This window comes from Lepidothrix coronata, unplaced genomic scaffold (assembly GCF_001604755.1).
Source record: "Lepidothrix coronata isolate B3197 unplaced genomic scaffold, Lepidothrix_coronata-1.0 Scaffold158, whole genome shotgun sequence".
NCBI lineage: Eukaryota > Metazoa > Chordata > Aves > Passeriformes > Pipridae > Lepidothrix > Lepidothrix coronata.
Genome location: NW_016690338.1, coordinates 1,189,051 through 1,212,974, shown reverse-complemented (window position 1 = coordinate 1,212,974; position 23,924 = coordinate 1,189,051). Strand labels below are relative to the sequence as shown.

At 44.9% G+C, this 23,924-nt stretch overlaps 2 protein-coding genes across 2 annotated transcripts; one reads left to right on the top strand and one right to left on the bottom strand.

The window, feature by feature from the left end:
• Nucleotides 1-1,100, top strand: REP15 (RAB15 effector protein). The gene is made up of 2 exons (XM_017829054.1): nucleotides 1-50; nucleotides 257-1,100. The coding sequence occupies exons 1-2, from the start codon at nucleotides 1-3 to the stop codon at nucleotides 1,011-1,013; spliced, it is 807 nt and encodes a 268-aa protein (XP_017684543.1). The 3' UTR covers nucleotides 1,014-1,100.
• Nucleotides 1,101-3,442: 2,342 nt separating this feature from the next.
• Nucleotides 3,443-20,046, bottom strand: LOC108504318 (NADH-cytochrome b5 reductase 3). The gene is made up of 9 exons (XM_017829119.1): nucleotides 19,948-20,046; nucleotides 16,371-16,502; nucleotides 12,882-12,954; nucleotides 10,566-10,672; nucleotides 9,666-9,795; nucleotides 8,737-8,820; nucleotides 8,532-8,617; nucleotides 6,308-6,407; nucleotides 3,443-5,756 (listed from the first exon to the last, which is right to left on the bottom strand). Exons 1-9 carry the CDS (start codon nucleotides 19,966-19,968, stop codon nucleotides 5,584-5,586), a joined length of 906 nt encoding a protein of 301 aa, XP_017684608.1. The 5' UTR covers nucleotides 19,969-20,046; the 3' UTR covers nucleotides 3,443-5,583.
• Nucleotides 20,047-23,924: the final 3,878 nt, after the last annotated feature.

Below are 23,924 nucleotides of genomic sequence, written 5' to 3'. Positions count from 1 at the left end.
ATGGTGCCAGAATTAACAATAAGGAAAACAAGCACAGGTGAATTCAATAGGTGTGAAAGTTACTGGGCCTGTTGGGCTGGTTGGTGCTCAGTCAGCTGTGGAGAAACATACCCAGGAGAAAGCCTGTTTGCCCTGTGGGCTCAGAGAGCTCAGCTCTGCTGCTGCTACCACTGTCACCTGGAAAGCAGCAGGTACCCGTGTGCATGATAAACAGGTCTGGCTGAGCCCAGCACCTGCAGAACCTTTGTTGGAAAAGGAAGGGACTTCCACAAGGCTGTCTGCATGTGGAAATCGGCCAGAAGGTCTCCCAGGAGGACAGCCAGGAGGACAAGGCTGAAACTCTGCTCATCTGCAAAGTCTTCAGCCAGGGTGTGCTCCACGCTTCTCAGAGGCTGAAGGACTATCTTGGTTTTGTGGATCCTCAGAGCAAATTCCAACCAGCCACAAACACGCTGAGCGAGATCTTTTTGGTCAACTTCATCAGCTTCTGCATGGAGAAGGGAGCAGAGGAGCTCATTGTGACCAGCAAAATGACCAGGCAGCAGTCCTGCCTCTTCGGGGTGGACTGGATCTGGACTCTGTCGGGAGCTGACAAGCAGATCAAGCTTCAGATCGCCGTGCACGCTCTGCAGCTGGCAGAGCTTTTCTGTGCGGAAGGCGGCCCCGCGGAGGAGGAGGAGGATTGCTGCCGGGTAGCCGCGCTGGCAGACGAGTGCTTCCAAAACATGAGCCAGTTCGGGAAGCTGGCAGAGTTCTGCCGCCTGGTGGGGCAGGACTGCGTGGGCTTGTTCGTCGCGTTCGGCGTGCCAGGGAAGCCCAAGGACATCCGAGGAGTCCTGCTGGACGGTATTGCCAAGGAGGAGCAGAAATGCCGCCTGTCGGGCAGGAACGCGCTGCGGCAATTTGTGACCGGCACTGATAGCACCCTGCCCACGAAGGACATGCTGGAAAACTGCCTGGGCACAAACAGCGGGCTGAGGGAGGTGGGCAACGTGTACACAAACTTTGTGTAAACAGCAGAGGCAGCACAGGCTGTGTGAGGCTCAGCTCTGCCTCCCTCTCTTTTCTCCTCACATGCCATTCCCCCTACCTCCTTCTTCCCCACCTTCCCCCCGACCTGTCGCATTCCCTGAGCTCCTGCAGGAGCCAAGCTGAGTCAGTCTCTCCAAGTTTTAAAGCAACAGGACAGGCCTGCCAGAAAAAAAAGAAGTGTTTATAGAAGGCATGTTGTTTTTCCAGAACATTTTGTTCACCAGACATTGAGTCTTGGCTGGAGCTGGTGAAAGGTTTATCAGCCAGATCCTTAGGGAGGTCCTGGTAGATTTGACTCACGGCCTTTGTCTGCTGTGTGGCAAATTTTTTTCTGTACGAGGAGGGTGAGTCTGTACTAAAGAAAATGTTCTGGTGCTGGCCAAAGTGTAGCACTGAGTGTGAAGGATGATAACAGGGCTCAAAAACGCTGGCTAGGAGGAGGCAGCTGGTTCCCAACTAAAAGGAAAAGCCCCTTCCAGCATTAGAAATTGGCTCTGTGAGAAACCTGTTAATTACCTGCCCCCTAATTGGTGCCAAGCTCTGGAGGGCCTTAGAGCTGTGAGCAAAAACCAGGGCTGGGCCCAGCTGCAAAGTGTTTTCTCACTGAGTGGCTGTGGCAGGGCAAGGTGTGGCAGGGCAAGGTGTGGCAAAAGGCAGGGGCAGGTGTTAAGGGAAATTTGGAAAAAAACAAGCAGTGCAGACAAAACCCAGACCGGAGGTGGATGGGAGTCTTTACTTTTCAGAGGCAGCTCCTGACCACTCAGGCAGAGATCAAAAATCTGGAGGAGGCAAGAGTATTTCACTTGGAATTTGTTTTCAGAGGCTTAGGAGCCGATTGTGTTTATGGACTTGATTTATTCCATTTCCCTCACCTTTTAGTGGACTAAGTGAGACTCTTGGATCGTACAGTTATAATTACTTTCTTTCAGCCCCTGTTAACCAGTGAAGAAGGCCCTGATCCATTTCCAAACTGGTAAATTCACTTTGTTTACAAGCTGTCTGAATAGTGTGGTCAGTGCAAAACTCCTCTGCCTGTAGTTTCCTTATAATTTCAGTCACTTTATTTAACAGAACAAAAGGAATTTTGAAAGTTCATTCATCTTTTACTATTTCCTATTTGAATTTTAAGATGGGGGTAGCTGCAAGGACTAAGAAACACAGGCTGTTACTTGCACTGCCATTAAAAAAGAACCTAACGAGGCTGAGGCATCAGTGCCACAAGTGTTTGCAGCATTCCATGGCATAGGCAAGGAGCTGAAAGGGGAACTGAAATAAGACCAGAGAACTGTGGAATTTTTGATGAGTCACAAACAGAGCTGGGGATGGAGAAAGGAGTCCTTTCAGTCCTGGAATAACTTGTTGAGATACAATAGTGTCATTGTATTTTGTGTGTGTGGCTGGGTTTGGTGGGATGGAGGGGACAGTTCTAGTGTGTTACACAGACAACCTGCTATGGGGATATGTGCAGGGAGAACCTCCAGGATTCAGCAGGATTGGTATGTTGGTTTTTTTTTCCTGTTTAAACTAACATAACAATCAGTACTGGAGCAGGATTGATTGTTGTGTTAAAAAAAACCTGCAGAAAAGCTTTCTTTCATGTTAAATTAGTGTGAGTTCAGCTGTTCAGCTCTGTAGGAACACTGGATCTGTGAAAACTGCTTGGGCTTTTGGATGTTTTGCATGCCTTTGAAGCACTGGAGAGGGAAGGGGAAAATCAAAATGCCTGTGTAGAGTTTGAACCATGGGAGTTACACATTTGGGCAGCTGCTGATTTATGTCCTCCAAAGGGACTCTGGTACCTCAGAGATGTCCCTGAGGCTTGGTGTTTTATTTTGGGAGCTGGGGTGGCTGTGCCATACTCAGCTGGTCCAGAGCCCTGGCCAATTCCCAGGCCCAGGTGCCTGAGCTTAAACCCACAAGGCAAATAGGCAAAGAATGGTGAAGATGCACCACAGAGCATTTAACCCTGTAAATCTGACCATTCAGCCAAGCTGGGGCCTCAGCTCAGGTGACTCATAGCCATCCCCAGGTTCCTGCAACTGCAGATGCTGATGGACCAGGTAAGGTGCAGCCCCCAGCCAGTGAAAGCCCACGGGAATTTCTGTAATAAATAACATCAGGAAAAGCCAAGTGAAGGGGTTGGGTTGCTTGGTTGCTTCCACTGCTGCAAGGACTTTTGTTTCTATGGTTGGCTCAGCTTAACAGCCTTAACTGCAAGACATGATCTGGATAGAAGTTAATCACACTTGCAGGACTTTGCTGCAGCCCCTGCCAAAAAACTGGAGGAATACTCCTAATTACTAAATTGACTCAAAGAAAATAATAAAGTAACACGCAAAACCAACTTCTATCCTTGACTTGTTTAAAGGCTTTAGTACAGGGCCCTCAAGCAAAAGGGACTATGACACAGTTTTGGTTCATTAGATCATATAAAATCCCTCTTTTTATTTATTAAAAGAGCCTTATGTTGACAAGGAAGATGTACAAAATAAAGGTAAAAAGAGGAGGTTGGAGTGATAGGGAGGAAAACGGAGACAGGTCACTCCTTGATTCGGTATCTAAATACAGTTTTTGACCAAGCTCAAACAAGAAGATTAACACTTGAGTAAACAAATCTAACTTTTTTTTTTTCTCTTTTGAACCTTCATTTTATAGTATTTTACAGTTTATCTCTTACAAGGTTGAAGATATGTGCTCACACACAGGTGATTCACCTGCAAGATACTTTATTTCTTACACAGACATGAAAAAAAGCCAGTAGTTGAATGAACAGAGTAAGTAATACAAAATAGTTGATGCATCATCAGCTCGAGGGTTCTGGTTTGGTTCTTTTAATAAGAAAACATGAAAAAAAAAATCTGTGCATATCCCAGAATGATACAAACCAGCAGCTTCTCTCCTATTTCTGCTTTTTGCCTTCCATAAAAGGGACTGAAACTTAAAACTTGAGTAGTATTTCAACTTTGGAGCATTGTATTAAAGAACAAGTTTCAGAAGCACAAGTCAAAAATTGAAGACTTGAGGCAAACACTGAATTAATAAAACTAATAACAGCATTATCTAGTTGAGGTTCCTTAAATTAACTGTATCTTCTCCTTTTAATTCTTGATGAAAAATGAACCTTTTAAATACACAGTACCCATCTATTGTACAGGCACAAAGGAAAACACAGTAAGCTATAACCTCGAATTCCTACTGAATCTTTAAAAATTGGTACTATACACTGACACTGTGACCTAGCACCCCACAGTACTTCAGACATGACTAAACTCCCTTTCAGTCACTCTGATGTCATCATCAGAAACAAGATTTTTAGTTTCCTAGACTGCCTGCAGGGCAGCTCTAACCTCAGCAGCATCTCTGCTGTTCAGGAGCAGAAGGTCCGGCACACAAGGTGCCTTAAATTTTCCTTTTTTTTCTGTAAAAAAGTGTATTAAAAAATAAAAGCTAGAGCTATAGTAAACAGCTCCCAAGGAACAGCTTTAGATTCAGTGAGACATTTGAATTTGCTGTCAGTTTGGTGACTTAAGGCTGTTCCTGGGCATCCTTACCAAGGAAAACCCTCAGGAGCTTTGTCTGAGCAACATGGGATGCATTCCACACCCAGAGCTGGGCTACCTGCCAAAACCCACCCTGGCAATGAAACCTGAGCTCCCTTAAGTCCAAATCCATCTCTGGGAAACAATGAACAAAAAAAATCCCATCCAGTTTTCACTCAGCATTTTTTTCACACACAGAACAACTGCTTTTGTTACCCCTGTGCCACCACCCGCAATTTAAAAGTAAATACAAAAGTTAGTATTTTTTTCAGTATTCCACACACTTACAAGCAAACAAATTCCAGGGATTTGTGGAACAGTGCCCAAAGCCTCCTGCCTTCTTTAGTTTCTTTTAGTGCCCAGGGATGAGAACTGGGAAAGTGTTTGCATTTAAGAGAGGCTGTTCCAAAATACAAAGGAAACCCATTTTGTATCACTGCCTGCCTCTCTGTCTTGATTAACAAGGCAGCTTGAACAGCTTCAGTCATAAATAGTTAATTGGCATCCTTCAACTCAACAAGCATCTTTAAACTGATGATGCAAAGACCATGGATACAAGGCAAACATTCCTGGCCCTCATACTGTACAAGCTCCTCAAGGATTATAATTTGGCATAAGCAACATGAATAATCTACCACATTCTATTACTTCCATAGTTCATACCAAATAAAATCCTGGGTGTGCACAGTGTTAGGAAGTAGGATATTACTGCTGCCTGATTACAGAGCTAAGAAAAAGCATAAATGAGTGTGTGCTGCCCTGAGCAGGTGCACTGTGTTCCCTGGAGATGGAGCACACAGAGCACAAGGCACCACTACCTGTCCAGGCACAGCTTTAGTACAGCTGAGCTTGTGTGTCTTACTTGCCAGAGAGTCAGAAAATAAGCAGCATTTTTAAGGTAAATGTAGCTTCCCAGCACTGTGCATCAGCCCCCTCTGTAACTTTGTCCTGTTCCTTATTAAATGGTTTTTTCCTTCCCTTCTCCATAAGATCTCTGAATTACCAGTCATCTTTAGAAGGAGAACCTCATGTCCTTGGAGTAGCCCAGTTTGTCCAGGTTGGGAATGCAGGCATACTGGATCATTGGAGGGGGTCCACACATGAGGATCAGAACATCGTTTTGAGGTGGGGGTAGGTGATCTCTGATCATCTCTTGGTTCACAAATCCTTGGCTGTATTCCCAACCTGTTAAAAAAAAAAAAAGAAAGTGGGGAAAGGGGAAAAAAGAGGAAAAGACAGACACAGGTCACTTTAGAAAGGAGCAATCCAGCTGATAAAGTTGTTCCTGGTTGGAAAATGCTCACAGTGATAATCAGTTATACTGGGATATAATATAGTGAGGTCATGGGTTTAACCATCACATTCCCAGTCCTGGATGTCAAAAAGATTCTGACCCAAACCTTTGGGCACAGTAAGACTGACAGTTTTTTCTCCTAGTTTTGGTCTGATTTCACATATGAGAGTGAAAGTCTGCAGAACAGTCTTCAGGGGGGTCTCAGGTCAGTTCAAAATTCCCAAATATCAAAGAAAAGAAACAGTGATCAGAAATTCCAAGAGGACACTAATTGCACCTCAGTGCGTCCCTGTGTGAGGAATGATGCTACTGGGTGCATCCCGACATTCATTAGGCAAGCAATCGATCATTAACCTCAGGAATACACAGTGACATGCATGTCTCCTGTGAAACATGTGCATTAATACTCAGAAGTCACATGAAGTGGCAGTTTAGCTCTTACTTTCGGGTGCTTTGTCCACCGTGTACCAGCACTTAAAGCGACTGGGATTCTGAGCCTGGATCTCCTCCAGCTCGGAACGCAGCAGGATATCCTTCTCAGTCTGCAGGATGAGGAAAACAATGATCACACACTGCATCTGAGTGCAGCCCTCACATGACCACAGAACAGCAGCTACTCTACGAGTCCTGAGAGATGGAACAGATGATTCAACTCTGTTTTACAGGTTGAAGAGAGCAAACACAAGTTATTTCCATGCCTATCCTGTGGCAGAGCTAATAAAAAGGGTCATAATAACTTTCCCAAATCCTGACCATGCCACGCCTTCCCTCTAAAAATGAAACAAAGCAGAACTTGGATCCAAACACAGAACCACCACCTAATCAGGGAATCAGAAGAATAAAGCCCTTTTTAGCACTATTACAAAAGCAACTTTAATCAAAAAACTAATCACGAATGTACAGAAATACCTCCCTTTCACCTTTGCCAATTCAAGCATCATCAGCATTGCCATATGCAGACTGCTTGGTTTTTAAAAAGGATGTGGAACAAATAACCAAAAGGGTATCAAGTTCTGGTTGGAAGAACAAACGCTACCCAGAGTATCAAGTTTGCTCCTCCCTGATGCAACATCATTGAAGGCCAGAAGAAAGCCTTATTTCTGTAGGAACAGCTGCAGTCTGAGCAGGAAGGGAAAGGGTATAGACTAAAAGTGGTGCCATCCTCTGCAGCCTCAGTAATCTGGCACTGAGGTCACTGCTATGTCTGTAACTGGGAGGGTGAGGAGGAATGTGCCAGCAGCTATTCCCAAGAAGGTGCCTATTCCTGGAGCACCTACAGCTGCAGGTCCAGAAAAGCTATTACTGGGTCTGACCAATTCAAAGAGTGACAACCAGCACAGCAGGAGCCCATGTACATTGTTTTAAATATGTTAAAATATTTTAAATATTTAAATATTTTTTATAACTGCTTTCTATTTGTGCAGTTACTGGTGCAAGGACTAGAAAGCCTTGGACTGATGTTTACCCAGCCTGTTGCTCACACACAGGGAATTGTTCCTCCAGCCCTCCCTCCAAGCAGCACTGAATTTTCTGTGTTACTAAAGCAGTTCCAGCCCTGTGTTAGTCATCCTGAATTACAGCAAACCCTGGCCCTCCTGCCCTGACACCACTGCACTTCATGCCAACTCGTAAGGCTTGGCAGAGACCAGCTGCTCCAGCCAGTAGCAGAGGGCACTGGCAGGGCTCCTCAGGAGAGGGAATCTTGGCACTTGGATAATAGCTTGTGGGCAGAAAAATCTCAGGTTGTAACTCAGCTATCACAGAATCACAGAATATTAGAATGGCCCGGGTTGGGAAGGACCTTAAAGATCATCTCATTCCAATCCCCCTCCCAAGGGCAGGGACACTTTCCACAAGCCCAGGTTGCTCAGAGCCCCATCCAACCTGGCCTGGGACACTTCCAGGGATGGGGCAGCCACAGCTTCTCTGGGCAACCTGTGCCAGGGCCTCACCACCCTCCCCAGGAAGAATTTCTTCCTAATATCCACTCTAAGCCTACTCTCTGTCAGTTTGAAGCCATTCCCCCCTTATCCTGTCACTCCAGGCCCTTGGAAATAGTCTCTCCATCTGTCTTGTGGGCTTAGATATGGTACAAATGAAATGAGGACACACTGAATGTGAGAGAAGAATAATAGAGAAGAGCCTAAAGAAGCTAAAAAACACAGGCAGGAAGTGAGGCTCCCCACAAATAATGACTCATAATCCAGAAACAAATACTTATTAGATGGAGATATTCAAAGCCTCACCTAAAGTGTCCTCAAAGAGGAAGACCCCACTTGCAAACCCTGCTACAAAGCTGGGGAGTCAAAGTTGCTGAAGGAGACAAATATCCACCTCTGTCACGTTTCCACTAACAAAGACAGCTCTGAAAGTCTGCCCAAAACGTTAAACAACTTGCCCAAAGGAATGCAGAGTTTTAAAACACTCATGAACTGGATTAGAAGCAGAGCAATGAGTCACAGAAAAACAAGCATTAGCTGGGAGGAAAGTGGCATTTCTGTAGCAATGCTAAAATCCCAATTGTTTGTAGTGCTTTTATATGGCAAGTTTTCAACATCTCAGTTCACTTCTCCCCTCAGGGTTTGTATTTCTGTACCAAGGTTCCTCAGAAAGGATTTCTGACAGTTAAGTAAAACTTCACAGAGAGAAAAAAAGGAGAGAATTACCTGATTAGCAAACAGCAGCTGACAAACGGTGGGGTCACCTTTGTCTTTCATGATTGCTTTAATGATCTGCAGCATTGGGGTTATCCCTGGGAGAGAAAGGCATGTCAGTGATGTTAGAGTGTGAAGAAGCAAAAGAAAGGATAAGTGAGAGAAAATGTATCTCCCAGCTCTTAGAAACCAGGGGTGAATCCTTATAGATACATACCAGTCCCACCTGCAATCATCCCCACATATTTCACTGTCTTAGTAACTGGGTCAGCTTTCTTTTCTGGCCGAATATCAAACTTGCCTGAAGAGAGAAAGAGATGCAAAACATTGAGGAAAGCAGCAAACACCGCCTGTTATCCCTTTCCAATCCCTAATTGCCTTTGTTTCAGCCCTGTCACCTTTCCCTCCCAGCAAACAGCAAAGGTGAAGATGTCACGAATCAAAACAAATCCTGCAAGATGATGAGAGGTTCTAAGACATGTGACAATAATACTGACATGGGTTATTACTCCTGACATCAAGACATCACTACCTGTACTTCTGTTTGCTCATATCCCATACCCCCAGTGATATTCAGAAGCCCAGATTCTGGAAAAAGTTCTACAGAAAGGAATTAATCTGCTCAGAGAGTTTATCTACCCTGTGCAGATTATTTTAAGGGGCAACCTGAAATATGCAGGGTGTGTATTTTGTATATTTTGTGTATTTTTTTCTATATTTTTCTCTTTTTGAGCTGATTTGGCAGTTTCAGTCAGATCTGACAGAGAGCTTGAAACTCCCCAGAATGTTGTATTTGTTGTATTCATACCCCTCTTCATCCAGGATAGCATGAATACTACATACAAAGCTCTGTCACAAAACTGCCAGGTTTTCGTGACACACTGAGGGCTGCACTGTGCCAAAGTGAGTTATTTTATATTGACACAAAAGTCCTGCCTGCTCCTAAAGTTCATTTGCTCTTGGGAAATTAGCACTGGGCAGTGCAAATGCCAAGTGTTTTTATCAGTGTATAAACTATGGCCATGACAACAGGGAGAAAATTCCCTTGTTTGAGAACAATATCAATAACAAGCACTTCTATAGTATTAAGTAATTTTTCCTGTATTATTTACTCTGGATAAGTTATATCTTTCAAACCAGCCTCGCCTTTTCCTTTGTAGACAAGTAGGCCACTTGGTCCTCTGAAGTCAATGGTGTCCCCTATTTTCAGGCTGTCCAAGTACTGAGACATCTTCCCCCCATCAGGAAACTTTGGGTGGACACCTCTGAAGTAGATCTGTTAAAAACAACAATGAAGGAATTGATCTCACAGCTCAAAGATGAGCATTTGTTCTTCAAATATTTAGGTTTATAGGAATAATATATTTAGGTAATACACATAGTCCTCATGCAAAGAACATAATTACTCCCTAAAGAAATATCAGTGCAGATCTGACTGACAAAAAGAAGATTAAAATGCCACTCTTGCCCCAGTTTTTGGACACAGACTGGCAATTTCTCCATTGTATTTCTGTAACACAAAAAGTTTCAATAATAATCAGCATGATTTACACCCAAGTTCAAAAGGGGTAGAAAAAATAAAGAAAAAAGCCCACACCAGGAATTTCAAAAAGTAAAATTCTGAGAGCGAGTCCAGTGCAGATATTAATATTTTAAATTCCTGTCAGCTTTAAATGACAGGTAGCCTAGCTAGGTAATCTAGCTACCAGGAGACAAAACAAAAGGACATTATCCTAAGACTTAAAATCACATTCTTACCAATTAAATCAGTCATTCACACTGCTTGGATCAGTAACAATCATGATCACTGTTCTCAGTGATCATAATGACCATATTACATCAGCTTCAGAAGCAGCTGACCATCCAGGCAAGGTTAATTTCTTATTTCAGAAGGATTAAAAAGTGTATGAACATCTGCAGGTCTCCCCAGATTGTGGAAAACTGCAGTATGGCAGTACAGGAAATGATGCAGCATCTCAGGAGACACTAAAGAGGTGTCTGCAAAATGCCTGGTGGGTTGTAGGTAACGGAGCATGACATTCTCACCTTGACAACAAGATCCACAAAGCCCTTGTCATCATCACTGGAGACTGGAGTGTAAGGTCTGACAACCAGAGCTCCATCGATCCGTGCAGACAGGTAGATGTGCTGCCCTGCATGCAGGGAAGTGAAAAAAGCCATTTTCTTTCAAAAGATTTTTATTCTATGGATGTCCACTCTACACGGACTTCAAATGCAGCCTTAAAGTTCTCCTAACTACCTTATTTTGGGGCATCACTTCTTCCTCTCTCACTTTCCTGACACTGTAACACCTTGCCAGAGTTGTTAACCATGCACAGATTTTACCTGCAAGGGCAGACAACTCTGCTGCCAATTTTTTGTGTCAGTCACATCTCTTCTGGCACCTTCATGTACTTACATCTACCACAGCCCTAAATGTACGTGAGATCTTGCAAAAGATGTGATTTACCTCTCCTGTACAGACAAGTAAAAAGGCCACAGAAGGGGAAACCTGTCCAGTGCTGTTCACACCTCTTTATTAATCTGTTAGTTACACTGAGTTAATAAGTGTTCTTATTTTGACCACAGATCCCCCACATCTTCCAGGAGGTCTCTTTGCTAAGGCTGCCCAGACACAAAGCCCTTTTCTAACCCTGCTACTCCTCCAGTTTAACATGTGAATGCAGTGATCACATTTCCACCTGTCACACATTCTCTGAACTCTCTACAATAGTTTCTTTTCTCAATGTCAACATTTTTTTCTGAAAAAAAATATAAATTAACATCTAAGAAAGGTATTCTTATAAAATTCCAACATTCTGAAGAGATCCAATTGAAGAATAACTGAGGGGCAGGCAGAGGGGGATTTGTTTTTTGTTATTTTATCACAGCTAGGTCAACAAACTATCACCCCTGCCTGTTATGGGAACACAAAGAGGGGATTTTACCACCAGCTGCTCTGTGAAATATCATAATAACCATATTCCATCAGCTTCAGAAGCAGCTGACCATTCAGGCAAGGTTAATTCCTTATTTCAGGAGGATCACAAAGTGCAGGCAAAGCAGTGGGTGGATGAAGATGTGCTATCTGGTGACCAGGGAAATGAGCAACCACAACTCACCTGAAGCTGTACACGGACAGAGCGTAAGGGTCGTTCCTATAACCCCCTCAGCAAAGCCTCCATACATCTGGCAGCACAGGGAAGACCTGTTCCTCCTCCAGGCAAGGAGTGGCCCCACTACCCCCTCCTCCCAGAACAGAGCTGTGGTGACCACTGCAGACTGTCAGCCTGGACCGCTCTTGGGGCACATCCCACAAGAATTGGTACAAACTCAGAAAAGGGGCTCCTCCCAGAGAGAAAACATGCCTTAGGCTCTTACTGGTTAGAGCTTTTCCCTGCCCTGATAGGACATTGGCAGCCTACTCGTGGGGCCACACGCACACAATCCCCTCTCCCTCAGGATGAATTTTCCAGTATGTTTTCCTACAGCGCTCCAGCTGGTGGGAACTAGTGCTGGTGCTGGACTAACCATGCAGAGCACACACACTGGTACCTGTCCCACAGCTGCAGCTCTGCTGCTCCTTCCTGCTTTTCCACCCTCATCGGCTTCCAGCTCTCTCTGCTTCCCAAATCTCACCCAGCAAACCACTCCTCAATGTTCCTTATGGGCAAGGGAGGGAAAAAGGCTCCTGGCTTCTTAAAGGGATCAAGAGATTAATAACACCCTAGACAAGAGGGAACTTCACCCCGTGGGCTGGAATGCTGGAAAGGTGCTGACAACAACCACAAAGCACCTGAGCCACAGATCATTTCAACAGCTTGTTAAAGCAAAATTCACTATTAAACACAAGCCACAATTAAATGCTTTTTATACAAGCAGTAGCTTGTATACAATGGCACTAAGATATTATGGAAGGCAAGGCCTATGGAAGCAGCTGCCCTACAGGGATTGAGAAATTCCATGAGACTGGCTGCAAATTCAGAAGTGAGGAGGAGATCATCTGGTGAACCACGTGTTATAGGAGAAGTAGCTCAGAGTGGTGCCCCAGGGGATGGAAAGGGATCAAGCACCACAGGAAAATTTCCAGCTGAGACTGGAAAAATACAAGTAAAGACCAGTGTTTGTTTGTGTTCCCTTCAGGGAAACAAGCTGGATGTACGCTCCCTGTAAGCACACCAGATTGCAGACCCTACAGATTACATACAGCGTGAGGATAATCTTGCAAAGCTCCAAATACCAGCTCAAGCCACAAGGACAGTATTGAAAATTCAACAGCTCAAAACATAGGGAAAAAAAAAATCCCCATAAAATCTACGGTAGGATAATTAATAACACTTGGATTCTTTCTAAGGAACGTACCTAAAGGGAGACCCAGGACATGCTCCATGGAAGGGAGAGCAAATCGGAATCTTCTTGTGTCGTGACTAACTTCCTGAAAGGGGAAAATGAAAAGAACAAAAAGCTGTGTTGTTGGGATTTAAAGTCTGTGATTTCACTGGTAAAATCAACACACTGGTTTGTGTTGGCCTCCTGCAGGATTAAGTATCTGGGGGAGAGCAGCACCCCAACTGAAATTTTTGCACAAATATGAACTCTGAGGTCAACTTTTCCTTCAACTCCCTGAAAACTTCTCTCAAAATATTTGAGAAGTAATACAGAATTAAAAATAGAAATAAGTACTGTTCTGCTGTATATTTAAAGTGTGATTACCAAAAGTTAATAACCCTCATACGCAGATTAAGAATAAATAACTTTCTAAATATTATGAACATTTACACTGCCTTCTGTGAGAAGGCCACAAGATAAAATTTAATTAGTTGTTCAATTCTCATTTAAAGTTTAAATATGCAGTAGTTCAAGGCCAAAATATTTTGATTTTGATCTCTCAAAATCAGATGAAGTAACTATTTCAATGCAGAAGATGATTTCAGAAGACACCAGTGGCTGTCAAGATTAGAAAGTAGCAACCTTGCTCCTTTTGCTATGCTAACAGCCTTAAAAATATTTTCCCTGTAAAAACTGAACTAACCTGTAAATAAAATTGAAAAGAGCACTATATTTAGATATAAACTCTATTATAAAATTATGACAATATATGCAGTCCAGCTGGGATAATTATTCTAATCTTTTACCAGGAAAGTCATACCTTGAACAAAATTTTGGCAATAAGTAAATAAAATGTTATTTCTTATGCTATGTAAGTTTTATATTTTAAAAATCAGGTCCTATTCATGGGAATGGAAAACACAGCAAAGAAAGACAGAAAGACACAGCACACAGCTTAATGCCTCATCCAGTGACTTCCTTTTTTAAAAGCCCTATGGGACTAGAGGAAATTTCATGAACATTCCATAAAATATTATAATCCTTATTTGTTTTTAAAATTACCAATGGAGACAGATTCCTTCCTCATCACAGTTTACTTCATCTTCCCTTACTCTGCTCACACTGATGAAATTTTCTTCACAACTCATTTTAAGGTAAATCCTGAAGGAAAATGGAACTAATTGGCAGTCAAAAAAGGGCTTCTCTGTACTTACATCTACTCAGGAGCAGTAACTTCCATTAGAAATTCCTCTAGAAAGACAACTGCTATGGAGTTAACACTGCTGCTTTCACACTGACTTCTGCTGTTCCTGAGTGGAAATTTCAGCACCATCTTCACCACTTCAAAGCTGGATTTTGCCAATACTCCTGTATTTTTATTATGCTGTCTTTACCCTCATACAGAAAGCAGCAAGTTCTGAATTCCCATTTAATCATCTCATCAGTTAAAGTCGGGATGGCTCAGCTGAAGGTGACTGAACACAAGTATTTTGGTGCATCACAAGAGGCAACTGTGAGAAACACCAAGAGTCTCCAGACATTCCTAATACTGAGATCAGCAAGGTTGTGCCTCTGCTCTCTCACACAGGCAAGACACTGAGCCAGCCATTCTGCAAGCTGGGAGTCAAGGCTGCGTTACAGACAGCCTTGAATTGGGATGCAGGAGCCATTTCCAGCATGGGATCACTTTGGCTGCGTTCCCCAATGCCATCCTTTGGCATTGCCCTGAACTCCTGAAAGCGCTTGGCCAGGCACTCCTGTCTAAAGTTGCAAATGCAAAGCTGGAGGGCAGTTTTTGCAGGCTGGTGCATTGCTGAAGCCACTGAAAGGCAACCAATGAATGATGCTCACCATCATAAAACCAACCAACCAGACTGAAGTTGTTGGGGTTTTAAGGCATAAACTAAATTAGCACACCTAACTATATTATGACATATTTTTTCTTGTGTTAAACACCAGGAAGCAGCCTTGGGACCCCTATTTCTCCATTCAAAAGATGGGAGGTATGGAATACTCAATTTGGGCACATTCATAGGATCACAGAATCGTTTGGGTTGGAAGGGACCTTAAAGATCATCCAGGTTCAACCCAGGGACACCTTCCACTAGCCCAGGTTGCTCAGAGCCAACTTGGCTTTCAACACTCCCAGGGATGGGGCAGCCACAGCTTCTCTGGGCAACCTGTGCCAGCCACAGCTTCTCTGGGCAACCTGTGCCAGGGCCTCACCACCCTCCCAGGGAAGAATTTCTTCCCAATATCCAATCTAAACCTACTCTCTGTCAGCTGAAGCCATTGCCCCTTGTCCTGTCACTCCAGGCCCTTGGAAATAGTCTCTCTCCATCTTCCTTGTGGGTTCCCTTCAGGTACTGGAAGGCCACAATTAGGTCACCCCAAAGCCTTCTCTTTCACAGGCTGAACAATCCCAACTCTCTCAGCCTTTCCTCACAGCAGAGCTGCTCCATCCCTCTGATCATCCTGGTGTCCCTCCTCTGGACTTGCTCCAACAGGTCAGTGTCCTTTGACCTGGTTACATATGAGCTCTTCCTCCACCCTAATATCAATGAAAAGCATACAAAAATAACAAGAGTGTGAAAAAAAAAATAATCAGTATTTAGCAAAAAACCTCTGAATTCTCTTCTGTTCCAAACTAGTCCAGCAGAAACATGCAAGTAGTTGGACTGTCAGAAGCCTGTGCAGTGCCTCAGCTTCCCTCCCCTCCTGCAGGTCAAGCTGTACCTGCAGCCACGTGCTCCCATCTCACGAGAAAGCAGAGAGTATATAATAATAGAGTGGCTGCAGTACACATGGGAAATAAATTCCGTAAGTACACATGGGATATAAACTCAGCAATGCAGCTCAGCCCAAGCCACAGGGAAGCTTTCAGTTCCCACGAAACCAGGATTTGGAATGGCAATGACTGTTTTCCTTGACAGGCAGAACAAGTGAAAGTCAATCTATCAGTGCACTGCCTACACCTCAAAAGCTCTGTTCCAGTCCAAAGTTCTTTTTATCAAAAGTCTTCTGATAAATTTCTGACTAGTTCATTGACTTAAAAAGTCAACACTAAAAAGATCCTCAAGTGTGACTTTACACCCAAAAACCCAGGATTTCTATCCCCAAGTTTATCCAAGGGGAACCTGGACTGTTCACCTTTGGTGGCTTTGGTCCCCTTCCCACAAGCTGAGTTACCAACTTCTGATGGCAAGATCCATCCCTGAAAGGGTCATGACTTTCCTCTGAAATCCTGGTTGAGCAGAGATTTCATTCTGTACTAGAAGGTACTTTTAACAAAGAGAAGCTGAGACAGCTCAGGTGCTGTCAAGGACTGTATGACTTAAACACCTTTCAATGATGTAAACACTTTTCTTCCTGTAACACATTAAAATACAACAATCTAGTACCAGGAATCAGTATCAGCATAGTTGTGTTCACCCTGCTGTGACATTACCCAAGATTTCAGAAGCTCTGAGCATTTCACAGTGTCCATGGAGAGGTCATGCTCAGCACTCCACATGCACTTACCTCCTTATCAATCAGCCTCAATGCGTACTTCACTTCAGGATCCTTCAGAGTGATGGCAGGATGGGGATTCCTGAAAATCCTCATGATGGTGGTGTAGATGAGCCATATTGGGTATGTCACAACCTGACGCAACTGCAGCTACACAGAAAGAGTGTTAGACTTGTGCACAATGAGAGCAAGTCATTTTAGTGAGAAGGTCTGTGGTAGCATGACAGGACAATCCAGCCACCAAAAAAAAATAAAGTGTTTCTTTGTACTAATACGAGCATGAAGAGGAAGTATTATTAAAAAATACCAAACAACAACAGACAAATACCAGCAAGTGTAACACAGAAATTTGCTTTATGAATACCTGGTGTTCAGTGCCGAGGCACTTGCAGCTGACCAGGATTCCCAGCTACTCCTCCCCTAAATGTCCCAGATGCTCACCCCCTACATCCCATGTCCCCCAGCCTCCCACTGGCACGTGCAGATTAGGCTGGAAGGGACCACAGTGGGTCATCTGGTCCCTGCTCCAGAAGGGTCATCCCAGAGCACATGGCACAGGATTGTGTCCAGACAGCTCTGGAATATCCCCAGTGAGGGAGACTCCACACATTCTCTGGGCAATCTGTTCAGTGCTTGGTCGCTGCACAGCAAAGAAGTTCTTCCTCATGTACAAGTGGAACTTCCTGGGTATCAGTTCCTGCCTGAGGCCTCCCATTGCTGGGCACTCCCGAGCAGAGCCTGGTCCATCCTCTGCCCCCTCCCTGCACACACTGACACACATGGATGTGGTCCCCTCTCAGTGTCTCTTCTTGAGGCTGAACAGCCCCAGCTCCCTCAGCCTTTCCTGGTCAGGGAGATGCTCCAGTCCCTGAATCATCTCCACAGCCTCTGCTGCCCACTGGGCAACGGGTCCCCCTGAAAGCTTTGGCCAGGGCCAGGGCTCCTGTCTCTGAGTGAGTTATTTGGGCTCCCTGGCCTCCCAGTGTCTCTGTGCTCCTCCATCCACAGAGAACAACTACTTATAAATATTCTCTCAGACTCTGTAATTTGTTATTCAGTGCTTTAACGGAGGAGAGGTGGAAAGCATGACTACAGCAAAAACCAAAAAGTGAGCTCACAGTCCTGCCTGGTTAGCTTTCACTTTCATTTCGTTTTAAAGGGACCTGACCAGTATTTCTGCAAGTGTGACAGTGGTCAGGAGACTATTTAAAAAAAACCAAAGAAACAAAAAACAAACCCAAACCGCTTCTACATTATTATTACTAGAACTGTGTAAGGGACAGCATAATTTCCCCCTTCTTAAGATGCTGCTGTAGGGGTTTAAAATGCATCGACACAGTGTACAGCTTCAGGACACACCATGCCATACCCACACATTGCATTTTTCACTTTTACTTGGGACAAACTGAAATAGCTCCACACATCTTGTTTGTGAAGAAGCTGAAGTTTATAGGAATGTTTTCCTTAACTCCCACAGATCCACTAGACTACTGCAGCTCCGGGAAGAACTTTTGTTACTGACACAAAAAAGGGGAAGTGAGGAGAGTTAAGAAAGCAACAGAGCAGCAAATAAACTCCCTAATGAGAATTCAGCAGGTGAATGAGACCTGGTGGCAACAGCAATCTGACTCTGAGGCAGATAGTGTTTCAAATGAAATATTCATGTGTCAAAATAGTTTCATTTACAAATGTGCCTGTCTAAAATGGACCAAAAAACTGCAAACAATGCTGCTGTTGTCTGGCAAAAATGCAGTTGAAAATGGGAATTCAAAACCTCACGCTCAGTCCCAACTCCAACATTAATGTCAGTATCATGACTGGGAAGGCAAAAGGAGGGTAGAGTTCAAACTGTCATCTCTGCAAGTCACTTTCTCCACCTGTGTGCAGAGGTAAATGTTTTCTACCACCCTTGCAAATAATTTTCAGGTCATCAGTTGTCAAGCAGAAACTCTCACAGCTGTTCAATAAATGAGATTAACACACTGTCCCCAAATGTGCATCACCATCACTTTGTGAAGCAGTGAGTGTACTGGAACAGAATGCAGTTTGATTTTGACAAACAATCTGAACACAGCGTTTGCCTCGTGGAAGGCAATTTGTTATTCATGGTCAATTAGTGCAAAAGCCTCGTGGCATCTGGCCTAGAAAGAAACAGCACACCCACCAATTCAGATAATTTCAGTTCCTTACTTCAGACACTATCAGCAGGTGGGCAGAGAAAAAAGGGGAAGAACTGAAGGCTGAATAAGTATAAAAAGTTATGCCTACTAAGAAAAACATTCTCTGGGTTAAAAGTGATCAATAAACTCTCAGCATGGGGCAGACCAAGGTGTTAATGAAGATAACTGCACTGTATCAGGTCTCCAGCAGCTGAGAGTGACTAGCTTGACCAAAAGGCCTGGAAATCACTAAATGAGGACCTGGTGACTCATCATTTCCAGCTGCACAAATCTCTGCTAACAGAGAACACAGAATTAGTAACTGAGCAGGAATTTTTATTCATGGAAACAGACCTCAGTGTGATAACAAAGAGAAAAGCCATAGCATGGAGACTGCCAGCTGCTGTGGCGTGGTGAGCAGGACACAGTTAAACACAGCTTCAGGCTGGACACTCCATCACCGACCTGCCCTACAAACACACAAATCAAACCCTGCTTTGGCATGAAAACCCTGTTACCCTCAGCTCCAATGCCCCTCCCCACACTTCCTCATTCAAACCCTGTTTCTGAAGTGATCTTAGCTAGACAATCTTCTCATCTGTTTTAGAAAATAAGAGGATAAAGAGATCTCTTCACTTTTGCAGCTTCAGCATGTACCTCATCTCCTCCCTTCAATGCATCTAACAAGAAGCTGTGCCCAAACGAGCACGTTGCATCCAGCTCCTCTCCTGCCCCTGTCACAAACCCAGAAGCGTTTGAGCATGTACATAAGACAAAAGAAACAGGGATGAAGGTCTATGGAAAGAGTGGAATGATGCATGGGAGAGATGACAGTGCTGCAGACCCCACCACTCAGTAGGAAAGATCATGGAATCACAGAATGGGGCTGGGTTGGAAGGGACATTAAAGCTCATCCAGTTCCAACCCCCTGCCATGGGCAGGGACACCTTCCACTAGCCCAGGTTGCTCCGAGCCCCGTCCAATCTGGCCTTGAACACTTGCACGGATGGGGCACCCACAACCTCGGGCAATCTGTTCCAGTGCCTCACAGTGAAGAATGTCTTCCTAATATCCGATATAAACCTCCTCTCTTTCAGCTGATCTCGACGGAGGGAAAACCGCACCCCCGCAGCTGCCTGGCCGGAGGGTTCAGGGCCTCTGAACAACAGCACACAGTTATTCGTGGAGCCGAGGGCGGACAAACGCCACCACCGCCGGCACCACCACCACGGCGGGGGCCGGAGCCGCGGGAGGCAGCGGGGACACGCTGGGGCACCGCCAGGCCTCGGGTGAGCAGGGGGTGGGCAGGGGGGACCATATCGCACCGTGGGGCGCAGGGACCGCTATGCTCCGCTGCCATGCCATGCCATGCCATGCCATGCCATGCCATGCCATCCCGCTCCCGGTCGCAGCCGCTCCCCAGCACTCACCACGCTAAGCTGCGCCCCCATCGCTGCCCCGACAGACCCGAGGACACCGCCCCAGCCCACTCCGCCCCGTGACGTCACGGAGGTATGCGCCTCCCGCCCCGCCCCGTGACGTCACACAGCCGAGCTGAGCTCCCGCCCCGTGACGTCACACCGGGCGGGAGCTCAGCGTAGCTGTGTGACGTCACGGGGCGGGGCGGGAGGCGCATACCTCCGTGACGTCACGGGGCGGGAGCTGGCCGTAGCCGAGGGAAGGGATGTTCCCGCGGGCACTGAGGGGCTGCCAGTGTTGTATTGTCACAGCCCTTTTGCCCTCTATTAACTGCCTAAATAACCCCAGAGTGGGGTCACGGTCCTGTTAGTGACAGATGGCTCTTAGAATCATAGAACCAGTCAGGTTGGAAAAGACCTCCGAGATCGTCAAGTCCAACCCTTGATCCAACTCCGCCGTGGCTGCCAGACCGTGGCACTGATGACACATGCAGTCTCATTTTAAAAACCTCCAGGGATGGTGACTCCACCAGCTCCCTGGGTAGCCCATTCCAATGTCTGATCACTGTCTGTAAAAAATTTCTTCCTAATATCCAACCTAAACCTCCTCTGGCACAGCTTAAGACCCTACCCTCTTGTCCTAATTCTTCCCGAATTAAGGCACCAAGGAGACCGTGTGCTGAAGTCCATAGGACGGGTTTTATTTAACTAGTTACCACCCAGGGGTCCAGCGGTGTCCCGGTAGTCCTTCCTCACCCTGGGCTTCTCAGTGGTGGTTCCTGGGATCGTTTGAAACTTTTCATCGTTCATGCATGTTAGCAAAGGAGTTATACATCAAAAAAAGGAATTATTGCTCCTTGGCTACAAATGGCATAGTTCTCTTATTAATTAGTATTCTATCTTCTGTTGGTTAAATGATTCCCTCACTTCTCGTGCTAATTAGTCCACATGCTCCGTCTTCTTTTGGGTTGGTGGGTTTCTTGGGTCAATGGTCCGTGAGTCAGTGGTTGTGATTTTCCCCTCCTGGAATTACCTTTTACCTAGTCAGAGCTGATTTCAGCAGAGTTTCTGAGTTGGTTTTAGCAGTTTCTTCCTTATCTGGGGAGTTCTGCCACAGATGTCCTTGTGGCCCACAAATTCTGCATTCTCTGTGTCCGCTATCAGTGGCACATCCTTCTCCCCAACCTTGTTAACCTCCCCCTAGCTCTGAGACCACTGAAGCAGGTCAAGCCCTTAACTTTAGCAAGGCAATTCTACAGACAAGTGATTTATCTTTCTAAGACCCAGACAACAGTGCCAGCCTTATACAGTCCAAGTTCTGAGTATCCAACCTGGCCTTCAACGCTTCCAGGGATGGGGCAGCCACAGCTTCTCCTAGGCAACCTGTGCCAGGGCCTCGCCACCCTCCCAGGGAAGAATTTCTTCCCAATATCCAATCTAAACCTACTGTCAGTTTGAAGCCATTCCCCCTTGTCCTGTCACTCCAGGTCCCTGGAAATAGTCTCTCTCCATCTTCCTTGTGGGCTCCCTTCAGGTCCTGGAAGGCCACAACAGGTCACCCTGAAGCCTTCTCTTCTCCAGGCTGAACAATTCCAATTCTCTCAGCCTTAACAATTCATTAATGGCAATGTTTATCCAAAAAGCACCAGGACTGAGCTGTGCAACAAGATAGGATGTTTCAGCCAGGCTGCCTAAAAGTTTGGTTTACATCAATGTGTACAAATTACTGACTAATAAGCAAATGCATCTTTGTGTCTGTGCTAAATGTGAAACATTTCGAAGCTCTTTAATTAATATGGCTTCACCTGCAGTGAACAGACCTCAGTGATTCCTAAACACAGATTCTCCTTACAAAATCCTGGATCTTGGCAAAGGTCAGCTGCTTGAGGTGGCAGCTTTGTCAAGCAGATCTTCCACAGGTTTATTGCCCCATTCCTTTGGAAATGCTGTCACATGGGAGTGAGACAGCACTGAATACTCTCCTCATTCTCCTGTGACAGAAAAAGAGGAACAGAGAGCAGGGTCAACCTGGCCTCAACTGTTGCACAAATAAAACCCTGTGCAATGAGTTTCTGCAGAGAAACCCAACCCACATATTTTCCAAGGCTGCTCTCTGGACACTCGGGTTTTCTTACTGAATTAGACTTGGAACAACCCAAATTCTCTGATGAATTTGCCCTTGATCAGTCCATCACTTCTGTTGGTGAACACGCTCCTTTTAGTTTGGGATGCCTTCATTTTTCTTAGCTCAATGTCTAAATCACACGATGGAAGTTTTAAACAAGATTTAAGTACACATTTGGGTTTGAGATTGCTAGTGATGCTGCTGACCCAACCTGCAATTTTATCAAAGATTAACTTAAACACTGACTCCAGTGATGACACTGCTTGTAAATGAAAATTCCCTGGGCTCCCATCTGGGCTCTTTCTACTAATGTGAGTAAAGAAGTCACAACTTTCTTACAGACAGAATACGCCCACTGGCTTTTGTATTTTAACTGAAAACCCATAAGACTTCCTTCATTCAGTTGATAAACTGGGGCATTTGATAAATGCAGGACATTGGATTTTTTGTGTTTACCCAGAACTGCAATAAATACTAGTAAAATATGGTAAGGAAAATTTCTGTTCAAATTAAGGATATTGAAGTTTGAGATATCAGTGTCATAAGGAAGCTTCACTTTAATGTGTTTTAAGTCTTGTTTCCTATGCAATTCTATGTGTCAGCTGTCTTCATTACCAGGGGCTTTATTTTGCTCTAATATGATTCTTTGAAGGGGTACATGGACCAGAGGTGCAGAACCACTTCTATAACTGGTAGCCTAATGCCAAGCCATTTTGACTTCTGTATATACATGTTTGTTTGGCCAGTCTTCGTGAGCGAAGATTTGGGAAAGGTCTTTTACCCTTCCAGCCTGCACAGTGGATTTTTTAGGTGAGACCCAGTGTGCGCTGAACTGAGCCCACCCTTTAATCCTAAGGTTCATCTGCCGGGGCCGAGCAAGCTTGGACAGTGGCAGTGAGATCCTCAGGACATAGGTTTGTTTAGAGTGACCTTCTCTTAGATGGATGGCCTTACAGGGCTGACGAGCTCCATCTGCCCATACATACATATATATATATATATATGTATATATATATATATACAGTTTAGGCCTAAAGCTATGTTTTTTAGGAGTTAATTATTATGAAGAAGAAAATGCTAAAATTACCAATCAAACAAAAAGAAGCTTTAAACCATCTGAAGGTTCATTTAATCACATAATGAATGCAAGTTTCCCAGGACAGGTGTTGGAATGGGTACCTGCATTTACCAGCACCTGCCACCACTTGCTTCCAGTGGTGCATGTGAAGTGCTGCCTTTCTAAAGCATGTCTTTGTTATAATGCCTCCTATATTCACAAGAACAGAGAAGAATAAAGAAGCATATGTTGGGTTTTTTCCTTCCCTACTTTTTTTTTTTTGATCTCAGATTTATTATCATCTTCCCTTCTATTGTCAAATAATAACTGTATGTGGAACAGCAAGACTGGAATGTCCTGTCCATCTCAGGGTTTTCAGACTTGCAGTGCTTATTTCTGGGCCCCAAAATTCACGCAGAAATCTAGAATCTGCTTAGCAAATAATCCAGATGCAATGCTGTGACTCATGGCTGAAGTTCCTGCATGGATCTCAGGATTGCATCTGGAAATCCAGGTGTGAGAGGAGGCGGTGGCCATACTTCTCCCTGCTGTCACCCCCAGTATTCCTGGCCAGAGGAGGTAAGGAAAAGCAGGAGCCAGGTGCAGGTGGTTTTGACTTCCTGGTCTGAGTGTTCCTGTGCTGAGAGAAGCATGAGTTGTGCTGCTGTCCTTACACTCCACGGCCTCTTGTGGGGTTTGGCACCTCCTGCCTATCCCTTCCCTTTTGTGCTGCCTGTCAGTGTGAGTGACAGTCCTTGGGGTATAAAAGGGAGACAACTCCATGCCTTGGACTACTAGGAGGATTTC